Genomic DNA, 24,322 nt, shown 5'->3' with positions numbered 1-24,322 from the left:
ATATAATACTAATTAAATTAAGATTAATTTGATGTAAATGTAGAACTTGATGAATAATACTAGCTCAACTAAGGTTAATTTCAAATAGAAGATTGAATATTATAGTTGAATCAAAAGGAACTTACTTTAACTTGGATGTATGACTATGCATAGTTAAGTACAGTTGTAATCTAAATTTTAATTTTATATATTCTTTTTAAGAGAAAGAGATAGATAGATATTATTTGGTGTGTGGCTTAGTAGGAAATTAGTCATCATTGGTGATTTATCACATTTGCAGCATTTTATTTGAAACATCTTAGGGTTTCGATTGGGTTAAATTTTTATTGGTCTCCTATTTTTTCTAAATTTTAATTTTATATATTCTTTTTAAGAGAAAGAGATAGATAGATATTATTTGGTGTGTGGCTTAGTAGGAAATTAGTCATCATTGGTGATTTATCACATTTGCAGCATTTTATTTGAAACATCTTAGGGTTTCGATTGGGTTAAATTTTTATTGGTCTCCTATTTTTAAAGCCATGTTAGAAATGAAAAAGAAAAAGACTAAAAATACTACAAAATATTCACAATAAATGTGATTATGACTGTAATTGATGAATTTCAACAACTTAATATATTTGTATTTGAATTACTTTTTTATATGATTGGTGAAATGTCAATTAAATCTATAATAAAATTTATGGTATTGTTAGCATCGCTCTTAAAAAAGAGTACTAATTATTTAAAAAATGTTATATTTTTATAAAATTTTGGACTTTTTACTAAGAGAGATGGGGCCTTTTTTTAATAGGGAAATTTTTTATTTGTTGTGGGGCCTTAGGCCTAGGCCTAAGTTGCCTAGGCCTTGAGCGGCACTGATTAGAATAACCCAATTTTTTGGTGAAAACGACCCCAACCAATCTAATAGGACATAAGCTTTTCACTAAATGCAAATGGCCCACAAAACTCCTATTTACCACAAAATATATGATACAGGCAAAACGTTGATCATGTTCTCCTAAAAGGCATTTCTTTTTTGGGGTTCACACTCTAACAAAAAAGGGGTAGTCATAGAAGAAAAAACACAAAACAAAAAAGGGTAGCCCCAAAAGCTTAGGAACTTGATTTTCAATTCCAATGAGCTGGGATGTTTTATTTTTTCTTGGAAAAGGTTTGCATGTAAACACTTTGCACGTTTGAAAAGATTAGAATAGGATTTGAAAATGTGCTCAAATTGACAATAAAAAGGGGGTAGTCGGAGAAGAAAAAACACAAAACAAAAAAGGGTAGCCCCAAAAGCATTTTAGGAACTTGATTTTCAATTCCAATGAGCTGGGATTTTTTTTTTCTTGGAAAAAGTTTGCATGTAAACACTTAGCACGTCTGAAAAGATCAGAATAGGATTTGAAAATGTGCTCAAATTGACAATAAATTATTAAAGTAACATTGGAAAAAAAAAAAAAAACATGTGAGTAGGTTGGGGAAAATGCCAGTGCTGCTTGACCCATCTTGTCCCTTTTTGTGTTGCACAAGTTTTTTCCATTTTAAAGAGGGGATGAAACTGTGACAAGTTGATTATATTCTACCTAGGTGTGAATTAATCACTTTTGTTGTTAAAGCCTTAAATCCAATATAAAATAACTAGTCACTAACTAGTGTAATACAAAGAAAATTCGAAAAATAAAGTATTGTTAAATAAAAAGTTAAATTAAACAACTTATAGAAATGAACATACATAATTTAATTATAATTTTTTTTTAAAAGATCAATCCTAATTTATTTTGATTTTATCTAGAAAGAAACTAATATAATTTTAACACTACTTCTAAGTTGTAACTCCAAAAACCAAATTAACCAAATATATATTAGAATGATAGTGAAAATTTTTGGTTTTTCAAAAGCTTAGGTAGCAAGTTTAGAGGAAATCAACTAAAAGTTTGTTTGAAATTCAGTATTGTAGATAAAGGTAAAAATTAGTTGAAATAGTACAATGAAATCCACAAATAGTAGCAAAAATAAGCTGAATGGTAAAATAAATTGGCAAAATTAATCATGCTAAACAAACACGTGGACATTGACATACAGAGATATAGACTAAAGCCAAAACAGTTCAGCCAACTAAGACTTATTAATTTCCCAAATGATTCAGGTCAGCTCATGAGTCATTTTTCTAGGTTTCCAACTAATCCGGCAAAACAATTTGATAAAAAAATTCATAAGATTTGAAACCTGCCAAACAAAACCAGTCCATCTCATAGAAGTGTAAACTATTATTATGAGCAACTGATGAAACAAAACATGTTGGAGTAATGCTGTCATAGCAACAAGCATACAATATCCACCTTTCAAAGTTAACCTTCAGTTTAGAACTTCAGAAATAGACCTCTGAAGGTAAAATTCAAATACTGCAAGAAACTTAAAACAATTTTTGGACTAGTTTCAGAACCAACAGAATAAGTTTTCTCTAAAACGCAAGAACTTTTAATCAGTATTGTCTTCTCTTCCGGTAGTCTTACTACTCTAAGCATGAATCCCTCTATGAAGACTGACCAAGCGAGTTGAAGTATCTATTTGGGATCCCCTCACAGCTGAACCACTCTGATAAGCACTCCTCTAGGTTTCCAACTAATCCGGCAAAACAATTTGATAAAAAAATTCATAAGATTTGAAACCTGCCAAACAAAACCAGTCCATCTCATAGAAGTGTAAACTATTATTATGAGCAACTGATGAAACAAAACATGTTGGAGTAATGCTGTCATAGCAACAAGCATACAATATCCACCTTTCAAAGTTAACCTTCAGTTTAGAACTTCAGAAATAGACCTCTGAAGGTAAAATTCAAATACTGCAAGAAACTTAAAACAATTTTTGGACTAGTTTCAGAACCAACAGAATAAGTTTTCTCTAAAACGCAAGAACTTTTAATCAGTATTGTCTTCTCTTCCGGTAGTCTTACTACTCTAAGCATGAATCCCTCTATGAAGACTGACCAAGCGAGTTGAAGTATCTATTTGGGATCCCCTCACAGCTGAACCACTCTGATAAGCACTCCTCCCTGACCCTCCATATGCAGCGCCTTGATACCGTGTACCCTGGTAGCCACCACCTCGTGACTGACCCGTCCGGTCCCTTGAATACCCGCCTCCAGCAGCTTGGCTTAGCGGGAAAGGTCTCCCTCCACCACCATATCCTGTGCGCCCAGTGCCACCACCTTGTCTTCCCTGAGTGAAAGACAAGTTTTCTTGCCACCTACCTCCAGGAGCAGCTGTTCCAGCAGCATAATCCTGGTTCTCTCTCCGCCTCTGAGGCAGATCCAAACTACCACCACCTAGCCTTGCTTCTATCGCTCTCTCATTACTGTCTGCGAGGACGGAGAGCTTCTCTGTAAACTGGAATGCCAGAGCTTGCAACCTAGTGTGCTCAACATCATGGAAAACGATGCACTGAGTTGGCTGATCCCAACTTGCATGGAGCTCCTCGTTGATCATCATCTTGCTGACAATACTGTGAGTCTGGGCATCTGAGAGGTCAAACAGTTTGGTGAGCTGGTCCAAGCTCAGGGAATCATAAGATGAGGAATAAGTAAATAGGTAGGTCCTCAGAGCCTCTTCCTTGATCTTAGCCTTGAGCATCGCAAGTACATTCTCTCGATTCCTTAGAAGCTTCCATGCATCAAGGGACTTGATGACATCAAATGCCTTCTCAAAATCTCCCTTGCTAAGGGCCCTGGAGGCAGCCATTATGTGGTCTCTGACATTTTCTGGGGGACCTGTAAATGTTTGCCTCTCACTCACCTCAAGCAACCGTCGGAAAGTCTTACTTATGACCTTGCGTTTTGCATCATGAATGTTAGCTGCCATGTTGGGTACTTCCAGCAGCATGGCACAGATCAGATGGACAGCCTCCAGGAGCTCAAGATTTATGTGCATATGGTATGGCATTTGGCGTCTCCTTTCAATCCTTTCCTGTTGTTTTTGTGCAGGGGACAATTACAACAGTGAGTCCATGGAACATACACGTGCACACTTACATAACATAGATGTACAGAAGCTAATCCAACAACAATATTTACAAGAAAAGATGCGCAATTTTTAATTCCATATGGAATAACCAACAAATAAGTCTCATACAACACATTCTACACAGCCTGCAAGCTTTCATTATCATACACAAGATGAATGAAATCAAACCAGCAGAACTGCAGCTAACCTCACATCAAAATCTACATTCAATTTTTTTATTAACCTTAAATGTAATGGCTATATCATACAGTCACATCATCATATATTACCTTTACTCCTCCATCATCTCATCACATGATTCACATTGTAGCCTTTTTTGTATGATGTACCATGATGTGTGCATGTATGTGTAAACAATTAAAATCCAAATAGCAGTTGGACAAAACCTCACATAGTATGAAAGGTACACAATCATACTACATCAACCATGGTCCAAGCATTTTTTTTTTTTCTCAAAAAAATAAAAAAAATAAAAAATAAAAAGGTCCAAGCAATTTACAAGTTTCTAACTTTTTCTTTCTTTTTTTTTATTTTTTATTTTTATTTTTTTTTTTAATTTGATTTAAGAAAAGAGTACCAAATAATTATAAATGTATATATGAGACAGAAAGCAAACATCAGTACCTGTTCTGGAGTCTTCTCATGATATCGGCTTTGCGAAACACCTTGTGCAAGCAACTCCTTTACCCTTCCACCAGAATATAGTTCAGAAAGGCAGCCATGGCCCTCTGTAATTAATCCAACCCGGAATGCACATAGACCAAGTTGGGCCATAGCTCTATTGAAAAGGATCTGTGTTGATATGTCCATATGCTGAATACTTTCCTGTAAGTGACTCATTAGCAGCAAGTCACGTGAAGTCGAAAACTCGTCTAGGAGAGCATGGTGGTAAATATCACATAGCATACTTCTTGCCTTAGTCCGCTCATCCCCAAACTTGTAGATGAGGGACACCAAAAAATCCATGTGAGTCCTGCTATTCGTTGGAAAGGTGGCTTTCCGAGGCACAAGCTCTGGTGTAACAACAAATGCAGATGGCCCCCTACTTTCCTCAATCACTTTAGGCTCCTCACCTGCTTCTCCATTATCTCCATCTCCTGTCTGCTCAGCCAGTTTTCTCATGGCATCATAAACCTCTTGTGGCTTATAATAGATGAGTTCAACCCGCTTTAATGCAACCTTTGCAGCAGCTTTGAGGTTCCCAACCCGTTCTAAATAATCCTGGACATTTTGAGCAAGAACTGAAAACATGGGCTCATCCCTGAGTCTCTCAACATACTCACGAGTGTGGGGATCAATGCATTGCAAGCTCTTGAAAAACTCAGTGTCTATCTTTTCAACAAAGGCAACCAAGTTTCCCCAAACCCGGATAGTACCGTTATATTCTGGTCCCTTCTGGGTTTCATTCTCATCAGGTTCCACCATATCATCTACCACAATGTTGGGATACTGGACAAGAATGTCCAATATCACAAGCATGTTCTGCACGCATTTCTTCCATACATTTATAGGCATGTAGCCATTGAGTCCTGGATTGACGTCAAATTGTGCCGAGACAACACTAAATAGAATTTCCAGTTTTTGAGCAGGGGTCTTAGCAACCTTGGTCAAAAAAGTAAGCTGCTCAACCTGCTCAAATCTTCCAGTTCCTTTCCTACCCCGAGCAGCCACAACCTCCTTGAATTTCTTGTTAACTGTATCCCATGTAATCTCACTAGGATTCTTGAATTGCTTATCCATGAGCTTATCTTTCTTGCTCATCTTCTTCTCCCACTGTCCATCATCATCATCTTGGCTATCCCCAAACTTGTCATCATCATCATCATCCTCGTCCTCAGAATCTTTGAATTCAATTTTTGTCGGATCCTCTTCAATCTCCGAATCAGTTTCTTCATCCTCATCCTCCTCGTCATCCTCGTCCCTTTCCTCCTCACTCTCAGGATTTTCTCTACACTTAATAATCATATCCTCATATTGTTTGTTGTTTTTCTTCAGCTTTTGTTTCATTGAGTTCAAGGCCTTGGCATTGCTGCTGCTCATCTTCTTCTTTGCATCCTTGTTTGCCAAAGTCTGACTCAGGAAGTCCTCCAGCATCACAAGTGTTTTTATGTAAAGGTTGGGGACCTTTTCAGACTCTGTGACACGCATGACTTTCTCCAGCTGCTTGTTTATCTTGTCAAAGCTTTCCTGCAAGCTAACCCAGTCATTTATTTTCATCGCATTCTTCATCTGATCAACCGTGGCTGACATTTCCTCAAAGCGCTTATCTTTTGCAGACCTGACAACCCGCTTTTTGCCATCGGAGTCATCGCCATCACTGTCATTCCCATCATCAATATATTTATTTTTCATGTTATTACCTACGTTGCCAGCGTCAGCAGACACCTCATTCTCAATCTCGTCACCATAATCACTATCATCATCTTCAGAATCACTACCACCCTGTCAACAGCAAAAAATAATAATAATAACAGTTAATAACAACCTTTATCAAAACTGGTTCTCAAAGTTTGAACATAATACAGAATAGAGTAATTGAGACGAGCAAGGCATCTAAATAAAAAGTAAGAACCTGGGACGTCCAAAAACGCGAAGCCATCTCAGAAATTGGTTAAATCCAACAGGCTATAAAGCTCCAGAAACTGCATTTTAAACAAAAACCAAACAAAATTTCAGATACTTCAGTGAATTAACATATCAGATTCAAGTGTCTTAACAAGATAAAGCACTTAAACCCCACAAAAAGAGTCGGTCGGGCCAAAACAGTTAAAAACACAAAAGGGTCCTATGGTTTTTGGGAAAAAAATATTATAAATTTAAACAAGTTAATGCTCTTACAGTTTTACGTTCTTACCATCCACATAAAATACACATTAACCAAAACACACACACACAACTCAACTGGGACAATCTATGAGAATCTGAGCAAAAGAGCATCAAACACTGAAAATCAAAAGTACACCTTTACATAATAAAACCGATTCAACAAAACCCAACAACCATATACTCTCAATTTTTCAGGTACAACAATGAAATCAGAAGTTTGATAATTCATACTAAGCCTCTGGAAAATCCAGATAATGCAAACAAAACAAAAAAAAAAAAAAATCCTTAATTATATTAATAAACAAAAAAAAATAAAACAATAACAAAAAACAAAACACGCACACATACATAGAACAAAAACTAAAACAAATCTTTCATGGTTACCTGTTGTGTCTGTGGCGATGTTGCTGGCTGCGGCGCTGAGAGAAACAAAAGGGTGCGTTCGTAGAGTAAATAGAGGTTACGGAAGTGTTTTAGTCTTTTATTCTGGATGGGCTGGGCTTTGTTTAGCCCAAGGGCCCAACCTAAATGTTAGGTTATTAGTTTTGTTTTTAATTTTTAACGTTTCACTTAAAAAAAAAAAAGTTTTACGTACTTTTATTTTTAGGAAATACGCAAAATTAAAGTAACTTTATTGTGGGTTCTATTTAGTTCAACTGGTAAAAAAATTTATAGTTAAATAAGAGATTTAAAATTCAATACTCGTTTATATCAAAAACCGATTAGTGTCTTAATTTGATAATAAGTTATCATCATAAGCAAACATCATAGATTGAAACTTTCTTTAAAAAAATGATTCTATTCTAATTTGAAATTACTAAAAATAAAATAAAAATGACCAAATTACAATGTAACCAATCATTTACAAAATCAAATTAGTGTAATTGTTATGGAAGTATGGTCAAAGCCTATTCTTTATAAACATGTAAATGTGTAATTATGAATGCATTGTAAAACTCAAACATTTTTTCATATTAAAAAAATGGTAATTTTGTCAATTATACTGGACAGTAAAAAAAATCTAATTATAAAACAATATTTAATAATCTAATTTGTTTTAGAACTCATTTTTTTAAATTATTTATCTCTCTTATTTTTCTTCTTCATCCACCAAGTAGTCATAACCTTCCAAAGCCAACTATTTATAGCAAATAAAAGGAGAGACTGCAAGGAAGGAGAAAGAATGTTTGAGTGAAAATAATAATAATAATAATAATAATTAAATTTAAAAATCATAACAAGAGCTATAGTTCTCTTGTAATAGCTTTTGCAAACTTTTTGAATAGTATGCATGACCAATATTGTAGGGATTTTTTTTTTCCCCTTTTGGAGTTTGATTAATAGGATCCATTTTAGAGTTTTAGGTATTTTACTTTACATAATCAAATGAAAATGCTTTTACAGTATAATTCTTTGTTGTAGAATGTTATTTCTTTTCTTTTTACACAACCTCTCAATGTCAACCTAAATGAAATATAATAAAAATAAATAAAAAATTGAACATGTGTTAAATTACCAATTCTCCCTAAATTTATTTTGCTTTAATTCAACGCATGGATCATATTAAATCAAATTCTGTTGAAGATAAAAATAAAGCTCCAACTCTAAATTGATAGTATGGCTTTTAAAGTTTATACTTTATATGGTTTAATTTCAAATGTTTGCCAAGCTATATAGATATGGATAAACTGTATATATAGTAGATAAGCTTATTACATTTTCTATTATAATCTCCCTTTCAAATATCTTGCTTGTAACAATGTTATTCAAACAAGAGAGCTTTGCAAATGATTGGAAGGCTCCATATATATATATATATATGACATTGACATTTTCTTTTTCTTTTTTTAGAAACAAACACATATACATACAAGAGAGAGAAAGAAAAGAGTTTTAGCACAAAAGCATGCCACAAATTTCATTCAGAAACCATGGTAGCTTTTAAGAAAGTGTAGGATAAATTATATTACACACAACATACTCTCTTTTATAAGTTAGAATAACAATCTATATCCTTATGTGATTGCTTTTTATTTTATGCCCTTAAAGAAATTTCATGAGTGGCTCTCCCTTAATAAATCTCCAACTATTTCTGTTTCATGTACCATTTTTTAAGGATCCAACTTCGTTCCTAGTTTGTTTCATGTGCCATTTTTTAAGGATCCAACTTTGTTCCAAGTTTTATAACTAATAATTCTTATACTCTCTAGTTTGTAACTAATAATTCTTATACTTTCTAGTTTGTTCAAAAGATTTTTTTTTAAATCAGAACCTGTACCTATATTATGGGCCTACATTACGTAGTCCATATTCAAATGATTAAAATTCTTAAGAAAAATGGTAAAGTTACAAACTATTTTATAAATTATTTTATAAACAGCTGGCATGGTGAATGATTATGAATTAAAAAAAAATGATGTTAATGGTGGGTCTAAATGAAATCCACTAAAAATTTGCTACATTAATAATTTCTAAAAATATTGTAGATTAGTCTATAACTATAACATTACTCAATTCTTAATCACATGATTAAATTGAGAAGGCAATGCCACAACTCACAAGGAAAAGGAAAAGGACATGAAGGTAAAAGATGATCCAATCTTTCTGCCTTAATTGTCTCTCCTCCAATAACTCACATTTGCTTAATCTACTTTGACAGTTTCCCTTAATTTTTGAGCAGTTTACTCTTTCTACAATTGAAATGTTCATCCTCAGTTAATTTATCATCCATGAATGTAATAATATAATTGAAGAATAATGCTACAGTCACAAACTATTTTACAACATTTTTACAAAATATTGATGTGGCCAAACTTTTATTAGTTTTCATTTAAATCCACCATTAATATCACTTTTTCATTTACCAATAATCATTCACTACATCAATAGTTTGTAAAATAGTTTGTATTTCTAGCATTATTCATAATTGAAACGCTGCCTAGCTCTATAGTTAATCACCCATAATAATTCAATTGAAAAACAATCCAATATATTCTCTCTTTTTCTTTATTCCTTTCTAAAATGTCTGATCATTCAGAACCCACCACCCCATCCTCCACCTTGACACCGACCTCAGAACATGAACACTCCACATCATTGGACTCCCTATCTAAAACCAAATCGGCCATTGAATCTCTCTCCTCCATTCTCTCCTCCTTTCCATCCAATCTCTCCTTTTCTATCTCCTCCTCCAACCCTAACCCTGCTTTCTCTCTTCTCCATGACCCCCAAGTTGCCTCCCAAGTATCCTACCTCCTTCGTGAACCTAACTCTGGAGCTGGTGACAACAACCTCTGTCGTTGGCTTTATGACACTTTCCAATCCGGTGACCCTAACCTCCAACTCATTGTCCTCCGCTTCCTCCCCATTATTGTGGGGATCTACCTCTCCCGTGTTGCACTCCGCAAACCCCTTGCCGGCTTTGAGGCCGTCCTTCTAGCCCTCTACGCCCATGAGACCACCTCGCGTGCCGGCCAACCCATAACCATGAACGTACCGAACTTGTCACTTCCCAGTGTTTACCATGAAGCCAAAGCACCCATTAACAACGACTCCACAGAGCTTAACCTAGCAGTCATATCTCCTAGTTTGGAACCACATGGGACTGTAAGGTCTACGAGAAGAGCCAGGATAGTTGGGGTGGCCTTAGAACTATACCACAGCAAGATTTATCATATGCCAGTTGGGTCCAAGATTGATTTCTGTGACTTTTGTGTGGTTTGGGCTGGTCAAGACAATAATGATGATGACAGGGACTTGAAGAAGGAGAGCGAGTCAAATGGTCGTAAAGAGGGAAGGATTCCATTGCCATGGGAGTTGCTACAACCTGTATTGAGAATTCTTGGTCACTGCCTTATGGGGAACACGAAAAACAAAGAACTGTTTGATGCGGCGTGGGCAGCATGTAATAGTTTGTATGCAAGGTCCATGCATGATATCGATCCTAAGGCACTTTTGGCCACTGGGAGTTTGCTTAAGCTTGGCAAGAAGGCTATGGAGCCTTCGGAAGATTTAGATCCAACTGAAATACGAAGGTCTAATGTCCTTGTCATCTAAGATATGTACTCCTATCATAGTATATATCCTTCCCCATAAGAATCCATTTTGCAATGATGTGTGAGAAATAAACGCCGCTCTAAATTTTTTCTATTTATCCGCATGAATTATACTGACTATCCAATATGAGCAATATTCCATGTTGGATAGGTTAGAATTGTAGAATTATACACTGCATTTTGGACCAAGACCTTTCTTCTTCTTTTGCCCATTCCTTATTTTCTCTCTATTTTCCTCTCCTTCTAAACAACTTTCAATACATTTCTCTTAGAATCTTCATCTATACCTCTAAATTAAGCACCCAACTTTATGCATGGGTTAGATAAGATCCTTTTGTCAATGATCCCATAAACTCACGCTCTATGAGATTAAGTATTAAGCATTCTTAATTTTCCTGTTTTCACTCAACCCCTTTAAATCAAACCAGCTAATTAATTTCATCCCACGTATCACACTTGATGCATGTATATAGATGCACATCATGACACATATGCTCTCAACCAAATGCTAATTTAATTCATTCTCCAAAAAATAAATGCAAATTTAATTCATTTTGAATTGAATATCATTTCAAGAGAGAGTCAAAATTAATTATGTAATGTTTAGTAATGGACCTAATGGGCTGTCTACCTCCTTCACGCATAGTCGAATTTAACTACTTGAATTTAGAGATTGAGGAATTGGTAAAATTGGTACGTAGTAAGCCGAAGGACAAATTGTAATTCATATATAGTTTGTTCTTGTACTCCAACGTTAATCAAAAGGTAGAAATACTATAATCAATATGCCATGAACGACCATTGTCCATGGGGTTGGGGCAACTCAACTCTGCCATTGAATTGCAAATAAGTTAATAGGTGGAAAAGTAACACTTCACCCATCCAAGATTGGCTCTATTAATCACTTTCACAATTAAAAACATAATATAACAAAAACATAGAACTTAAGATCTAAAAAGAATATTTGTAGATATTATGGAAGTTACTTATGCTTTGACTCAAGTAAATTCATGAGAATCCTTAATTACAAAAGAAAAATCCTGACATCACTTATAAACCCAAGATCTATGTGCAAAATACTTGATGTGAGGCTCAGTACATGCTTGCATAATACACATCCAAATAATTCAATCCAATCAAATTTGCACAAACAAACATATATATCTTGACAGCATTGTTGTCCTAACTTCAAACTAACATATCTTACCCATTTAAAATCCAAATTATGTCAAAGTTGTGTATATTTTGAAGCCCTAGATATCTTATTAATGGAACAATTCTTACAAAAATTGGTTGAGTTTCAAAAGATAATATTGTTTTAAAAAGTGAACAAATGTCATGTTCAACAATGCAATTGAAGCGATTTTGAACATTTTTTAATTGTGGTTATTTTCGAACTATTGAAAATACTTAATTACCCAAACATCCTTATTAAGGACTGATGACTTAAGTTATACTAGGATACAAAATAGGATGTCTATAGGTAGCTCCTCCTCCTTCCCCCAAGAGTGAGGTGTCCTTAGGACCCTATGGCCAACTCCCTTGTATATTAGTCCATCTTTTCCTATTTGGGATTCAAATAAATATACTCATTTTATCTATAATCAAATAGGCACTTTAGGATTTCTAACTTTTTATTAGGGAAACATAGGTATTTTTGAGTTATTTTTTCATTCATTCCTTAATAATTTAAAGCAAATATACTCTTCTTATTAAGTATATTTAAGTTAACTCAAGAGCAGACGTCATAAATTGCGAAACTTAAAAAAAAAAAAAAATAATAATAATCTTTTTATGAAAAAGAACATGTCCTAACTCAGACGCACTCCAAAGAACATGCTAGTCCTACTTTTATTTTGGTCCAAAGTTAGCCACCCAAACAATTATCAAAACCATTTTTCCAACAGTTAATTATCAAAAAAATAAATTTTTTTTTTTTTGAAACAGTTAGTATAAAAACTGAGCAAATTCTATGAATAATCACAGACTTAAATTTAGCACGCATGCAGGCAAAGCAGTTACGCATGTCTTACGTTGTCCTCAACGTGCAACTCTGCCACGTATATCACCAAAGGTGGCAAGTGGCAACCTCTGTGTTTGTCTGTGTGTATGTTACACTGTTACACTTTTTAACTTACAAAGCGAGGGATCTCTCTCAGTGTGTGTGTGATTGTGAAAGTGAAAGAAAAAAAAATGAACCCCCATAGTCTGTTTGCTTCGGCAGCCATTAACATAGGCTTGGCCTTAGTGACTCTCACCCTCTTCTCCATCTTCAAGAAACAGCCCTCATTCGCTCCCATATACTACGCTCGTCGCCTCTCCAATGGCCAACAGATTCACTTCCATGATCAAACCTTCTCTTTCCGTCGCTTCCTCCCTTCTGTCTCTTGGATTCCTCGCGCTTTTTGCGTCACTGAAGATGAAATTCTTGACTCCAGTGGCCTTGACGCTCTTGTCATCATCAGACTCTTCAAGTTCGGGTCAGTTTTTATATGTTTCTGAATATGTTTGCTTTTTTATAAACTCTCGTTTACTTAGTACTGCTTTTATTTTGTTTATACAATTCAGTTTTGTGGGGTTTCTTTGGATTTCAGACTGTGAAGATATTATGGGAAAAAATAGCTAACCTTTAGTTTTTTGTTCAAGGTTGATTTTCACAATGTATATATATATATATATATATATATGAAAGGAAGGGAGGCACTAGTTTATTTTTGGGTGGTTGGAATATTTTTGGGTTCTCTATATATAAATGATATGCAAACAATTGTTGGGTCAATGTTGTTTGTTTTAAAATTTGAAGTGGTCAATGTGTAAAATTAGAAGGTATAAGGCTTTGACACTAAACTGTTTGATTTATTGAACCAATGAGATCTCTACTGATTGTTAGGCATGTGTTAAACAATAAAGATTTCTGGATCTTTCAGGGGTAATCGCAATTCATTGGAGTTGGAACGAAAATCTATACTTATGTTGTTGATTTTGTTTTAAGCCCAAAAGAAAAAGAAAAAGAAAAAGAAAAAGAAAAGCTTATATTTTAAGGGCACATTACTGATTATTGTGTACTTGTTAGTGTACATAGTCTGTACACACCACCCATTTCATGTGTTATATGTGGACATGCTTAAAAATGTGGAAGCTTGTGTGAAATTATGGATATTGTGTGCAAGGAGTGTGCAGTCAAGAGTGTGTAAGAATATTTACCAGTATTTCAATGGCTCTCCTAGAATAAATCTTTTTTTATTTTCATGTCATGCTCCATACTTGCGATTTGAATCACTGAATGCTGAATATTTTCTGAATTACAAATGTTTCACCATGCTCATGTTTAAAGTATGAACTTCCTTTCCTGTACTACAGAACCGAAATCTGATTGGCTGCATTTTAAAGAAAATGTGTCAAATCATGCGTTCAGTTTTATGGGGTGTGTTTTTACTCGAGCAAACCCTTTTGGGCAGAACCTTCCAGAAATTAATGCAGTTAGTTCTAAGAAATTAATGATGGGATATTTTTGTAATGACTTATGAAAAATGATTTAGCATATCAATAATGCTATGTATACTCTAGTTACAAATTTTGTTGATAATGATGCTCTTAGATTTTCATTATTCTAATTGTACTTGTTTTGCAGTATCAAATTTTTTGTTGTATGCTCTCTTGTGGGGTTGGTGGTACTTCTCCCAGTAAATTATAATGGCCAGGATGTACCATACCAGAGCTATCACTCCTTGGATTCTTTTACAATATCTAACATTACTCCTGGTTCTAACAGGTGAGACTCTCTTAACCTTGCACATAAAACATTTACAAAGACTGTCATGAAGAAAGTTTTGCACATCTAGCTATAATTTTTTTTTCGAAGTTATTTTCAGATTTCAGTTCCAAGTCTAAAACATAAGAATGTGTGGCTATCATTGTCAACTATTGATCCTAAAATGTTGGGAGTTTAAAAAAAAAAAAGGTAAATAAATCTTATGCTCCAGGATGTTGTTTTGATATTTTATGTTCAAGAGAAAAAAAATAAGGACACAAATTTGTGGATTAATGCCAAATATGCAAGATGATTTTGTTAAATTGACTTAAATAAATGGATTCGATAATTAACTGAGTGATGTTATCTCACTCCTAATGTTAGATGAAACATTTTGTAGCATTTTGTACCTGATATGGACAGTTGGATATTGTTGACCATGTAATGCTCAGCAGAGAAATTCTTTTACGATGCCATTGTAAGTGGCGAATTAATGATTGCCATTTTCCTTTAAATGAAATTTTGTGAATGCAAGTTTTAAGAGTAATTCTGTGTCATCCTTTGGAATCTGTTATCATTAAAATTTGTGATGGCAAGACCATTATTGTATCAGCTTAATTAGAGGAAGGCAAGAGTGGTATTAATAAGACTTCTCTGAACAATGAACACTAATATATACATTTCTAGGACTGATTCCACAAATAAAAAAAAAAAAAAAAAAAAATTACTTAGTGAGCATCCAGAACCAAACTCTCTGGTTTCAGATTATTTATGAATTTACTAAAAAAAAATATGGTTTTAGCTTAACAAAAAATAAAAATAAAAAGTTTAATTGTGCTTCTAGTACCAAGAAGCTACCTCCATGTTTTAATTCATAACACCTATATGCATGGTGTTAAAGTGCATATATGTATTCAAACACAACTAGAAAACAAAAATGCTTGTATCATACTTGTTTAACTCTTTTTTTCTTTTGGTAGCATCACATATTATCTTATTTATACAAGCTGAACTGACAACATTAAAAGAAAATTTGCTTACCGAGTTTCTTCCTATTCCAATCTGCAGGCTTTGGGTGCATTTTTCATGCTTGTGGATTTTATCTTTCTACGGCTTATACCTACTATATCAGGTGAGTTTTTCAGTTAGCTATCTAGCTATATAATTAGTAGTTTACTCCACAAAACCACTTAATGCATCATATTTTGGATTGGAGGAATGCTGCTGACAGTCACTGTATAAGCAACACTCACTCTTTGTATTAAGTGAACATTACAGGTGACTTCCTATTTTTTTTTTTTTTTTCACCTCAGGAATATGATGAAATTTTGGTTAAAAGGATTCAACAACTTCAGAAGATTAGGCATCGACCTGACCAGTTTACTATTCTTGTTCGGGAAATTCCCATTTGCTCAGAACACAAGGCTCATGGGTGTTCTGTTGATCACTTCTTCTCTAAACATTATCCATACAGTTATCATTCTTATCAAATGGTATACAAAGAAATAGATCTTGAAGTGTTGCTGGTAAGTTTTGAATGGTTTGAAGGTGCTAATTATTGAACATCCATGTTATTGGCTATGTCAGTATTTGCAGCATTTGCCTTCAGTTGTCCATGAGCCCACAGCTTCCTTCTTGCAGATCTATATTTTCCATCTACGATTCTATTTCTTATTTATTTTTCTTCAATAGTTGATGGATAGTTGTTGAGGATGTCATCACAACTGTTAGTCTCTTAAAAAAGTATCTACATTTTTTTGGGGTGTTTTTCCAAGAGGCTCTGAGACCTTCACACTAGAAGTGTGGATATGTTGGAAAACCTCAAGAAATATGACCAAGAAATATTTGAGTGAAGAGTTTATTTTCTTCAGTTGATAGTTTTCTGTTGGGTGGCACTGATATCATCCCTGCAACAACATGTTCAGGTTATTATAATTCAAAAAAATTACACGTGTGTGTGTGTGTGTATTTGAGTTGTGATGGGAGGGTCTCTTAAGCTAAATTTTCAGTCCATTTACATAATCATACTGCTGCATGTAGGGGCTCTAGCCTTGTTTGCATGAGTGTTTTCTACGTTTAAGAATAGCCTTTGTAATTAGATTTTTGTTTTGGTTCCACAGAATTGGCCTTAAAGAGTGTCGTTTTTTTTTTTTTTTTTTTTTTACACATTTCTAATGAAAGATGTAAAATGACAAGTGCAAATCAGTGGTAATACATAAAATTATTGCGGTATCTTACAACAAAAATTAACTTTTGTCATTAGTCCTCTGGCTTGACTTTTTGAAGATGGTGATTTTGTTTTCACTGAGTACATGTGGAATTTTCAAGTAAAAATATGATATTTTGTGAACATCCTTATTTTATCTCAGCAACACATGATATATCCTTCCCTTTCAGTTTTTTCCTGTTTGTGATGGGCACCTCTTACAGATATTATTAAATGTAGAGCCAGGCAGAATCTATTGCAAGAAAGATAGAGGACTTGAGAGAGAGGCCCACAGCTAACAAACATAAGAGAGAAACTTTGCTCTTGGATGGATCTAGAGAAGATGCTGTGAAGATATCCTTGCACGAGGACAGCCTTCATGTATTTTGTGAAAAGATACGCCAATTACAGCATGAAATTGTTATCAAGCAAAAGGTAATTATGTTGGTGGCAGTAATTATGATTTATTCCAATGTTGGAGACGTGGACATAATCTATTTAAGAGAAGGGTTGCAATAGGTTTAGTCACTTTATTATGAATGGATCCTGTACAGAACTGTGGTTAGTCTGTTGAGGATCCGTAGCTAACCCTAATGTTTAGGACTGAGGTTATGTTGTTGTTGTTGTTGTATGTCATGTACTTTTCTATTCAAATTCTTGTATGGTTTTGGCATTTCATCTCCTATGCTTTCAACAACATTGCAGTTTGTATTTGCAGCATTTTCTCCATTAAGCTAATTGGATAGGTTTCCTTGCTCTTTATATTTCACTATACTTTGATTTAGAGAAGTGTGCAAAGTAAGGTACTGCTCTAATTATTTGTACCTTTAGGAAGTTTGTGAAGGAATAGTTTTCACTCCTCCCAGATGTAGTCCTTTTCTATAATGGGCGGCTGTATCTTTTATTGAATCTGCAGTTGCTGCCTTAGTGAACTTGAGTTGTGTTTTCTAGAGTCATTTAAAATGTGATAAAAATTAAGCATCTGTTGAACTCCTCATAGTTAAATATAATTGTCATGATCCTCTGGTTTTTCAAGCTTAGATACCTGTGGAGTACTTGATAAGCAGAATAAAGTGAATGTTTTAGGTATAGCTAAAGTCACTCTACTTCTTAATAATCTGCTACACCTCTATAGTGAAATTCACTGTTCATGATCTTCTGGTTTAGCTAGCTTAGATACTTTTGGATTCCTTCATAAGCACGAAACCATGAGTATTTTAGGTTAAGAAATATTGATATGCCTATCTTTCAATACATGCTTAAGTGGCCAAGTGGGAAATTGGGAACACCATTCATATATACATACGGTACTTTAACTCTTTGTTTGAATAGGTATTATTCATGCATTTGTCTAGACTCAGGCCACTTGGGTAAAACTTGTACGGCATTGCTTGAGGCTTGAGAGGGATATGATAAGATTTGAAGAGTAGGAATTTGCTTAGGTGTTTGTATTGCAGTAGTGCTGGTGTTGGTGGTTGAAAGGCAGTGGTGAAAAATAGGCACGTAGGTTCTCTAAACAATATAGCCCAACTGGTATTGTGATGGGTGTTCTATGGAAGTTGTAATGGTGCAGGGATACTCGTCATGATGAGGTTCCATTGAGAAACTTCATAACAGCATGCATATGATTCTTTTCAAATACTGTTTTACGCCCCAATCATCTAGTATGAGCAAAAAAATGTTTAATAAAATCATCTTAGATCCCCTTCAAAAAAAACCATTAAGATAAAAAAAAAAAAAAAAAATTTACCTAAGGGATTTTGTGTCCTGTGTAATATGAAGTCAAGGCAGCTTTGCTCAAACTATATATTTTTAGGAGTATAACTGTATTGTGAATGTTCTTTGCCTCTCTGAAGATATTTCAAATATACATGTCCTGAGTTATTGTATTTTTGTAGGAGCTACCTGTTGCCTTCGTCATATTTAAGTCTCGTTGTGGTGCTGCACTAGCCGCTCAATCTCAGCAGCACTCACATCCACTTCTATGGATCACCGAAATGGCTCCAGAACCAAGGGATGTATCATGGAGGACTTTGGCAATTCCATATAGAATACTTCCACTTTACAAAATTGGAGTTGTTCTTGCAGCATCACTTCTTACAATTTTCTTTGCCATCCCAGTCACTGCTGTTCAAGGAATTGCCAAATATGAGAAACTGAAGAAATGGTTTCCTCCAGTCATGGCTGTAGAATTAATGTAATGACTCTGTTCCTGCTGTGCTTCTTCTGGGATAAATAATATCTGTGGAATCTTTTCTACTTATCCCTTTTGTCTGCAACCGAGTAACAGTTGCTAAAAATTCTTCAAACTTCAGTGTGACATGAACAAAAAAATTAAGAACGTAAAATAACTCTATTAGTTTGTGTGTGTGTGAGAGAGAGAATTTTGTTAGGAGATATATTTTGTAACATTAGCTTTTGTCTCAATTGTGTGACACTCGTTTAATTTGCATGCATTTAGTCTATGTATTATCAGGCTTATCACTATCTCCGAGGAATGTTTATAATTCCTTTGATTGTTTCATCTAATGTTCACCAAATCTCCTTCAACTTGACACATCTATTTTGCTGCAGACCAGGATTAAGCTCTGTCGTGACAGGGTATCTTCCTAGTGTCATTCTTAAAGGATTTATATACATTGTCCCCTTTGCAATGTTTGGGATGGCTAAATTACCTGGTTGTATCTCAAAGAGCAAGGAGGAGATTAAAGCTTGCAACATGGTCTTCTATTTTCTAGTGGGAAATGTTTTCTTTTTGAGTGTGTTATCAGGATCATTACTTGATGAAATTGGAGAATCTTTTTCTCACCCAAAGAATTTTCCTAGTCATTTGGCTAGTGCTGTCTCTGCTCAAGTAAGCTTGGTTAACCTTCATTCATTTTCGGTTTTTCTTTCATTACATCTTTTTTTTTTGTTTTAAACTATTTTCTGTGGCTGTGATGAAAAAAGGACATCAAAAAAATGAACAAACAGAAACTAAACCAATTTATCTTACATCTGTATTGGTATAGTTTCACATTTTACATAAAATTGGGATTTCTGGCAAATTAGTCTAATTATTCTGCACTTTTCTCTTTGAACAGATCTTTTGCTATAGATTTGACAGCTAATATATTGTGTTTCAGGCAGATTTCTTCATGACATACATCTTAACAGATGGGTTTTCAGGGTTTTCTTTGGAGATTCTTCTGCCTGGCTTACTCTTTTGGGATGTTATAAAGTCACACACAGTTGGCCGTGGGACGGAGAAAGATCCTTATCTTTATTCACTACCCTACTTTAGAATTATTCCTATGGTGTCCTTGTCAGTACTGATTGGTACAGTATATGCGGTTGTCGCACCATTGTTGCTTCCATTTCTTATTGGCTACTTCTGTCTTGGCTATCTTGTTTTTATCAACCAGGTTGAATTTCTTACCCTTCTGACCTTTTTATATCAACCAGGTGTATTGTTTTACATGTAAATGACCACTTCTATGCCACTAGTTTTTCAACTCCCTCAAGCTATGTTGTTACAATAATGATGTCATTAAAACCTAGACAAAAGTTATAAGATGGGAGAAAGGAAGAAGAAAGATTTTATCAACTTCTAAATTTTTACTCATCACACTCCATCCGAAAACATGTTTAGGCATGTTAAAACTTCCTTTCATGCCCGTTCTTCATTCAATATTTGATTGTATACTATAAGACTAAGCAGCAAATCTGGTTTTTGAAAATTCAGGTAGAGCTCTGGCCATTTTTCTTTTCTTTATTCTTTTCCCCTGAAAAGGAGAAGAAAAAGATGCCTCTGGAAGAAGCTATCATTGCAATGCTGATGCATTATACATTATTCCTACTTCTAACCAACCAAAAAATAACTAATGACCCTTAGGGAACAATCATTTTATCATCAAAACTTTTGCTAAAAAGTCCTTAAAATATTATCAAATTTTTTTGATAATGGATAAATTATCTTGACATATTTAACTTTCCATTATGTATTGAACATTTTGTCTTGAGTTAACATCAAACTTGTTTCCACACTTCCACAAATGGAACTATTAACATTTGTTTCAGTCATTGTGAGGATTGATATACACCTTGAAAGTCAATGATTTTCTTTTGTTAACAACATTATTTTTCCAACTTACCAATATCAAGGCTTATAAATAAAAATATGTTTTGCAGATTCAAGATGTATATGCAATTGTGTACGAGACATGTGGACAATACTGGCCATACATTCATCACTATATTCTTGTTGCAATTGTTCTCATGCAAATTACCATGATTGGTCTTTTTGGACTCAAGTCAATGCCAGCTGCTTCCATATCAATAATTCCTCTGCTCTTGCTCACTTTGATGTTTAATGAGTACTGCAAGAAACGTTTTCTCCCCACATTCCATCATTACTCTATCCAGGTATATTTGGTCCTTCAAAATATTTTTATATGATTCTTACAAAATGATTCCTCAAAAAGCAAAGAAATCCATCACTTTATGCTGATTTATTTATTGAACTCATGACCTTACTTCAATTGATGTCTCGCAGTGCTTATACCACAAATATGAGGTCAAGAATCAATTAGTATTTTTGTATACCGTGCTTTTGACATCACTCCATATTTATATACTGCTTGGTTGAAAAAAATGATTTCTAGCCGAATGGCGCTTCTCAATATTGCATTTTGTGCGTTAAGAAACTGAAAATGTCATACACTAGATATTACCACCTGAGAATTAGAGACTCATAGGGAATGTCATATCAGTAAGGTTTTGGACTAAACATGATTTATGTACTAGTTGAACCTCTCCACATCAAAGCTTAACCTTTTGGGTTCAACTGTGGGGCCAAAATGAATTGTGGGAGGGAAATTGCCTCCCCAACCTTTCAACAAAAACAGGAAAGAAAAAACCAAGGAAGAGAGTCGAGTAGAAGTAGAAATTTTCTCAATTAGAAAATTTCCCCTTAACACAAGAATTCCCTTTTAGGAATTTTGGGTTTCCAATGATGAACTAATATTTTGAATAATTAGGACTTAAAGCCAGGGTAGAAAGAAGAAAATATGGGTTTTCTATAATTATTTAAAAGAAATTAGGCCCCATGTAAAATATTTTGGAAACTTTCAACTTTCAAGTATACTATCATACTAATTCTTTACTTTGATTTATTTTCTTAATTTACTTTTAATTAATCCAATAGCCTTTTAAATTGATATGTTAATTGATTATTTATATTGACATTTTTTAATATAATGATTATGAAGAAACCTAAGTATAAAAATTGCTTTTATGTTAAATCTAACTTCTTTCTAGTTGGTTAGCTCATTTTCTAGATGGCCTTCATTTATGTTTCTTAGTTATGTGTTCCTATTATTCTGTTTTGCTTGCATATTTTGTATCTTCTAAGATGGCAGTTGATCTCTTCTACCAAAAAAAAAAAAAAAGAAGAAGATGACAGTTGATCAAACGTCACTCACATACATGCATCACCATTTCCAAGATTAATGTTATCATGCTCTTTCTCACACGTCTAATTTATGACAATTTTCTGGCATATGAGGTCATATGGTTCATTTAGCTCATCAGAGTGTGCGGTTGTTGCAGTACCTCCTTCAAAAGTGTGGTCTATTGCTAGAACTTTATCATGGAATAAGTGAAAATTGAATTTGCTATATTTCACCTGTAACCTGATATGAATTTACTCTTTCTTATTAGAATGCTGTTGAACATGATGAATTAGATGCGAAGAGCAGTCAAATGGAAGTTAACTATGAGGATGTAATTAAGGCATATTGTTCACCTTGTTTGCGGCCAGTAAACTTCCTCACATCAGAATCGAGTTCAACACAACCATTGGTTTGCTCATCGTCACTTTAATTCTAGCTTTTTCGTTTTCCTATATTCGGTAGTAGTACTCAAGAAAATTCTTTTTAGATTCTTCATGTGATGTTGGATTACTTGATTATCAAGTTTGTTTATGATCTTCTTAGATCTTATGTGACATGTTCTTATGTGACAAATCGATTTTTATGGAAAATAATGATTTCGAGAATAAGTATTATCAACAAAACAAGTTTTTGGTACCAGGTTTGAACTTATTTTATCCATGACCACTTGCAAACAAATGCATTGCACTATGCTATTTATAAACTGTTGTCGACATTCACTTATTAATGATGTGTATATCCAACATACATTGTTTTAAAGAATAATATAATTTTGTATATTTAATGTAAATAATTTTTCAATGAATAACAAAATTTTGTACATTCATCATACACAATTTTTCAATGAATTGTGTCCATTCAACATACACAATTTTTCAATGAATAACAAATTTTTTACGTTCATCTTATACAAATTTCCAATTATGTACATTCAATGTACACAAATTTTTCAGTAATTGTACAAAATTGTGTATATACAATGTACAAAAATTTTCAAAGAATGTCAGTAATTTTATCCATTCAATGTTCATATTTTTCAAAAAATGTACTCAATTTTGTTTATCTAATGTACACAAATTTTCAAAGATTATATACAAGTTTGTATACTCAATGCACGTAATTTTTCAATAAATTTACAAAATATTGTACATTCACCATACTCAATTTTTCAAAAAATATACAAAATTATATACATTTAACATACACATTTTTAATGAAAGTACAAAATTGTATATAACTTATACAAATTTTCGAAGAATGTAACCAATTTTGTACATTCAAAATACACATTTTTCAAAGACTGTACAATTTTCAAAGATTGAAAAAAATGAATGTGTATTCAATATACACATTTTTCAAAAAATGTACTCAATTTTATCCATATAACATACAAAATTCTATACATTTAACGTATACAATTCTGTACATTCAATATGCACAAATTTTCAAAGAAATTATTGAATGTATACAATTTATTGAAGAATGTAAACAATTTTGTAAATTCAATGTACATATTTCTACGTTCTTTGATAAAAATGTGTATGTTGAATGTACAAAATAGAGATTTAGAGAGCTTGTATTGTGAGTACAAAAGAGAAATTCTTAAACCTAGTTTCACTAATTCTGTCAACTCAAATTTAAAATCTCAAGATGATTTTTTTTTTTTTGGGTGATTTAAGCTAAAGTCTTAACACCTTCTTAGTTCTAGAGCGGATAAGAATCTTTAAAGCAGTTCTTGAACTCAAATGCGATTCGCGTGGAGTATTTCAAATAAGAAGAGTCCAAGCTATTTGGAACAAATTATGGGGTGTTAGTAAAAGTATCTTCAAGTTAGAGAGTAGGATCATGAGTCTGATTTGGTTGGAAACTTCAATTTTAATAGTGAAATTCCTTCTTATCTTGGAGTTAACTCTTATATGGTGGTTTTTTTTTTGTGTGGATGTTATCTATTAGTTGTCCACTTCATTACTATATGTTGTGTTCTTTACCTTATTTTTATTACTTTTTATTACCTTATCTTGGAGTTAACTTTTTTTTTTTTTTTT

General features: G+C 33.7%; 3 protein-coding genes across 3 annotated transcripts; 2 read left to right on the top strand and 1 right to left on the bottom strand.

Annotated features, from left to right (window-relative positions):
- Positions 1 to 2,677: 2,677 nt before the first annotated feature.
- On the bottom strand, positions 2,678 to 7,292 carry LOC112001643 (eukaryotic translation initiation factor 3 subunit C). The gene is made up of 4 exons (XM_024033817.2): positions 7,218 to 7,292; positions 6,580 to 6,649; positions 4,632 to 6,449; positions 2,678 to 3,950 (listed from the first exon to the last, which is right to left on the bottom strand). The coding sequence occupies exons 2-4, from the start codon at positions 6,604 to 6,606 to the stop codon at positions 2,946 to 2,948; spliced, it is 2,850 nt and encodes a 949-aa protein (XP_023889585.2). The 5' UTR covers positions 6,607 to 6,649; positions 7,218 to 7,292; the 3' UTR covers positions 2,678 to 2,945.
- Positions 7,293 to 9,854: 2,562 nt separating this feature from the next.
- Positions 9,855 to 11,086, top strand: LOC112001644 (uncharacterized). The gene has a single exon (XM_024033818.2). It carries the CDS (start codon positions 9,855 to 9,857, stop codon positions 10,887 to 10,889), a length of 1,035 nt encoding a protein of 344 aa, XP_023889586.2. The 3' UTR covers positions 10,890 to 11,086.
- A 1,869-nt stretch (positions 11,087 to 12,955) lies between these two features.
- Positions 12,956 to 22,813, top strand: LOC112001698 (CSC1-like protein At3g54510). Its single transcript, XM_024033876.2, has 10 exons — positions 12,956 to 13,368; positions 14,520 to 14,660; positions 15,708 to 15,771; positions 15,953 to 16,165; positions 17,086 to 17,280; positions 18,744 to 19,042; positions 19,420 to 19,699; positions 19,971 to 20,249; positions 21,016 to 21,249; positions 22,546 to 22,813. Exons 1-10 carry the CDS (start codon positions 13,082 to 13,084, stop codon positions 22,705 to 22,707), a joined length of 2,154 nt encoding a protein of 717 aa, XP_023889644.1. The 5' UTR covers positions 12,956 to 13,081; the 3' UTR covers positions 22,708 to 22,813.
- The last annotated feature ends 1,509 nt before the right edge of the window (positions 22,814 to 24,322 follow it).

This window comes from Quercus suber, unplaced genomic scaffold (assembly GCF_002906115.3).
Source record: "Quercus suber isolate HL8 unplaced genomic scaffold, Cork oak 2.0 scaffold_48, whole genome shotgun sequence".
NCBI lineage: Eukaryota > Viridiplantae > Streptophyta > Magnoliopsida > Fagales > Fagaceae > Quercus > Quercus suber.
Note: the sequence above shows the minus strand (reverse complement) of the source record. Positions and strands in the feature narration are given on the sequence as shown.

Bases quoted from the DNA above. Each gene is read 5' to 3' on its own strand.
- LOC112001643 (XM_024033817.2), bottom strand. From the start codon at position 6,606: ATGGCTTCGCGTTTTTGGACGTCCCAG. The intron at 6,450-6,579 runs GTTCTTACTTTT...TGCTGTTGACAG, and splicing joins CGCGTTTTTGGACGTCCCAG to GGTGGTAGTGATTCTGAAGA. The intron at 3,951-4,631 runs GTACTGATGTTT...CAAAAACAACAG, and splicing joins ATGAGAAGACTCCAGAACAG to GAAAGGATTGAAAGGAGACG.
- LOC112001644 (XM_024033818.2), top strand. From the start codon at position 9,855: ATGTCTGATCATTCAGAACCCACCACCCCATCCTCCACCTTGACACCG.
- LOC112001698 (XM_024033876.2), top strand. From the start codon at position 13,082: ATGAACCCCCATAGTCTGTTTGCTTCGGCAGCCATTAACATAGGCTTG. The intron at 14,661-15,707 runs GTGAGACTCTCT...TCCAATCTGCAG, and splicing joins ATTACTCCTGGTTCTAACAG to GCTTTGGGTGCATTTTTCAT. The intron at 19,700-19,970 runs GTAAGCTTGGTT...ATTGTGTTTCAG, and splicing joins CTAGTGCTGTCTCTGCTCAA to GCAGATTTCTTCATGACATA.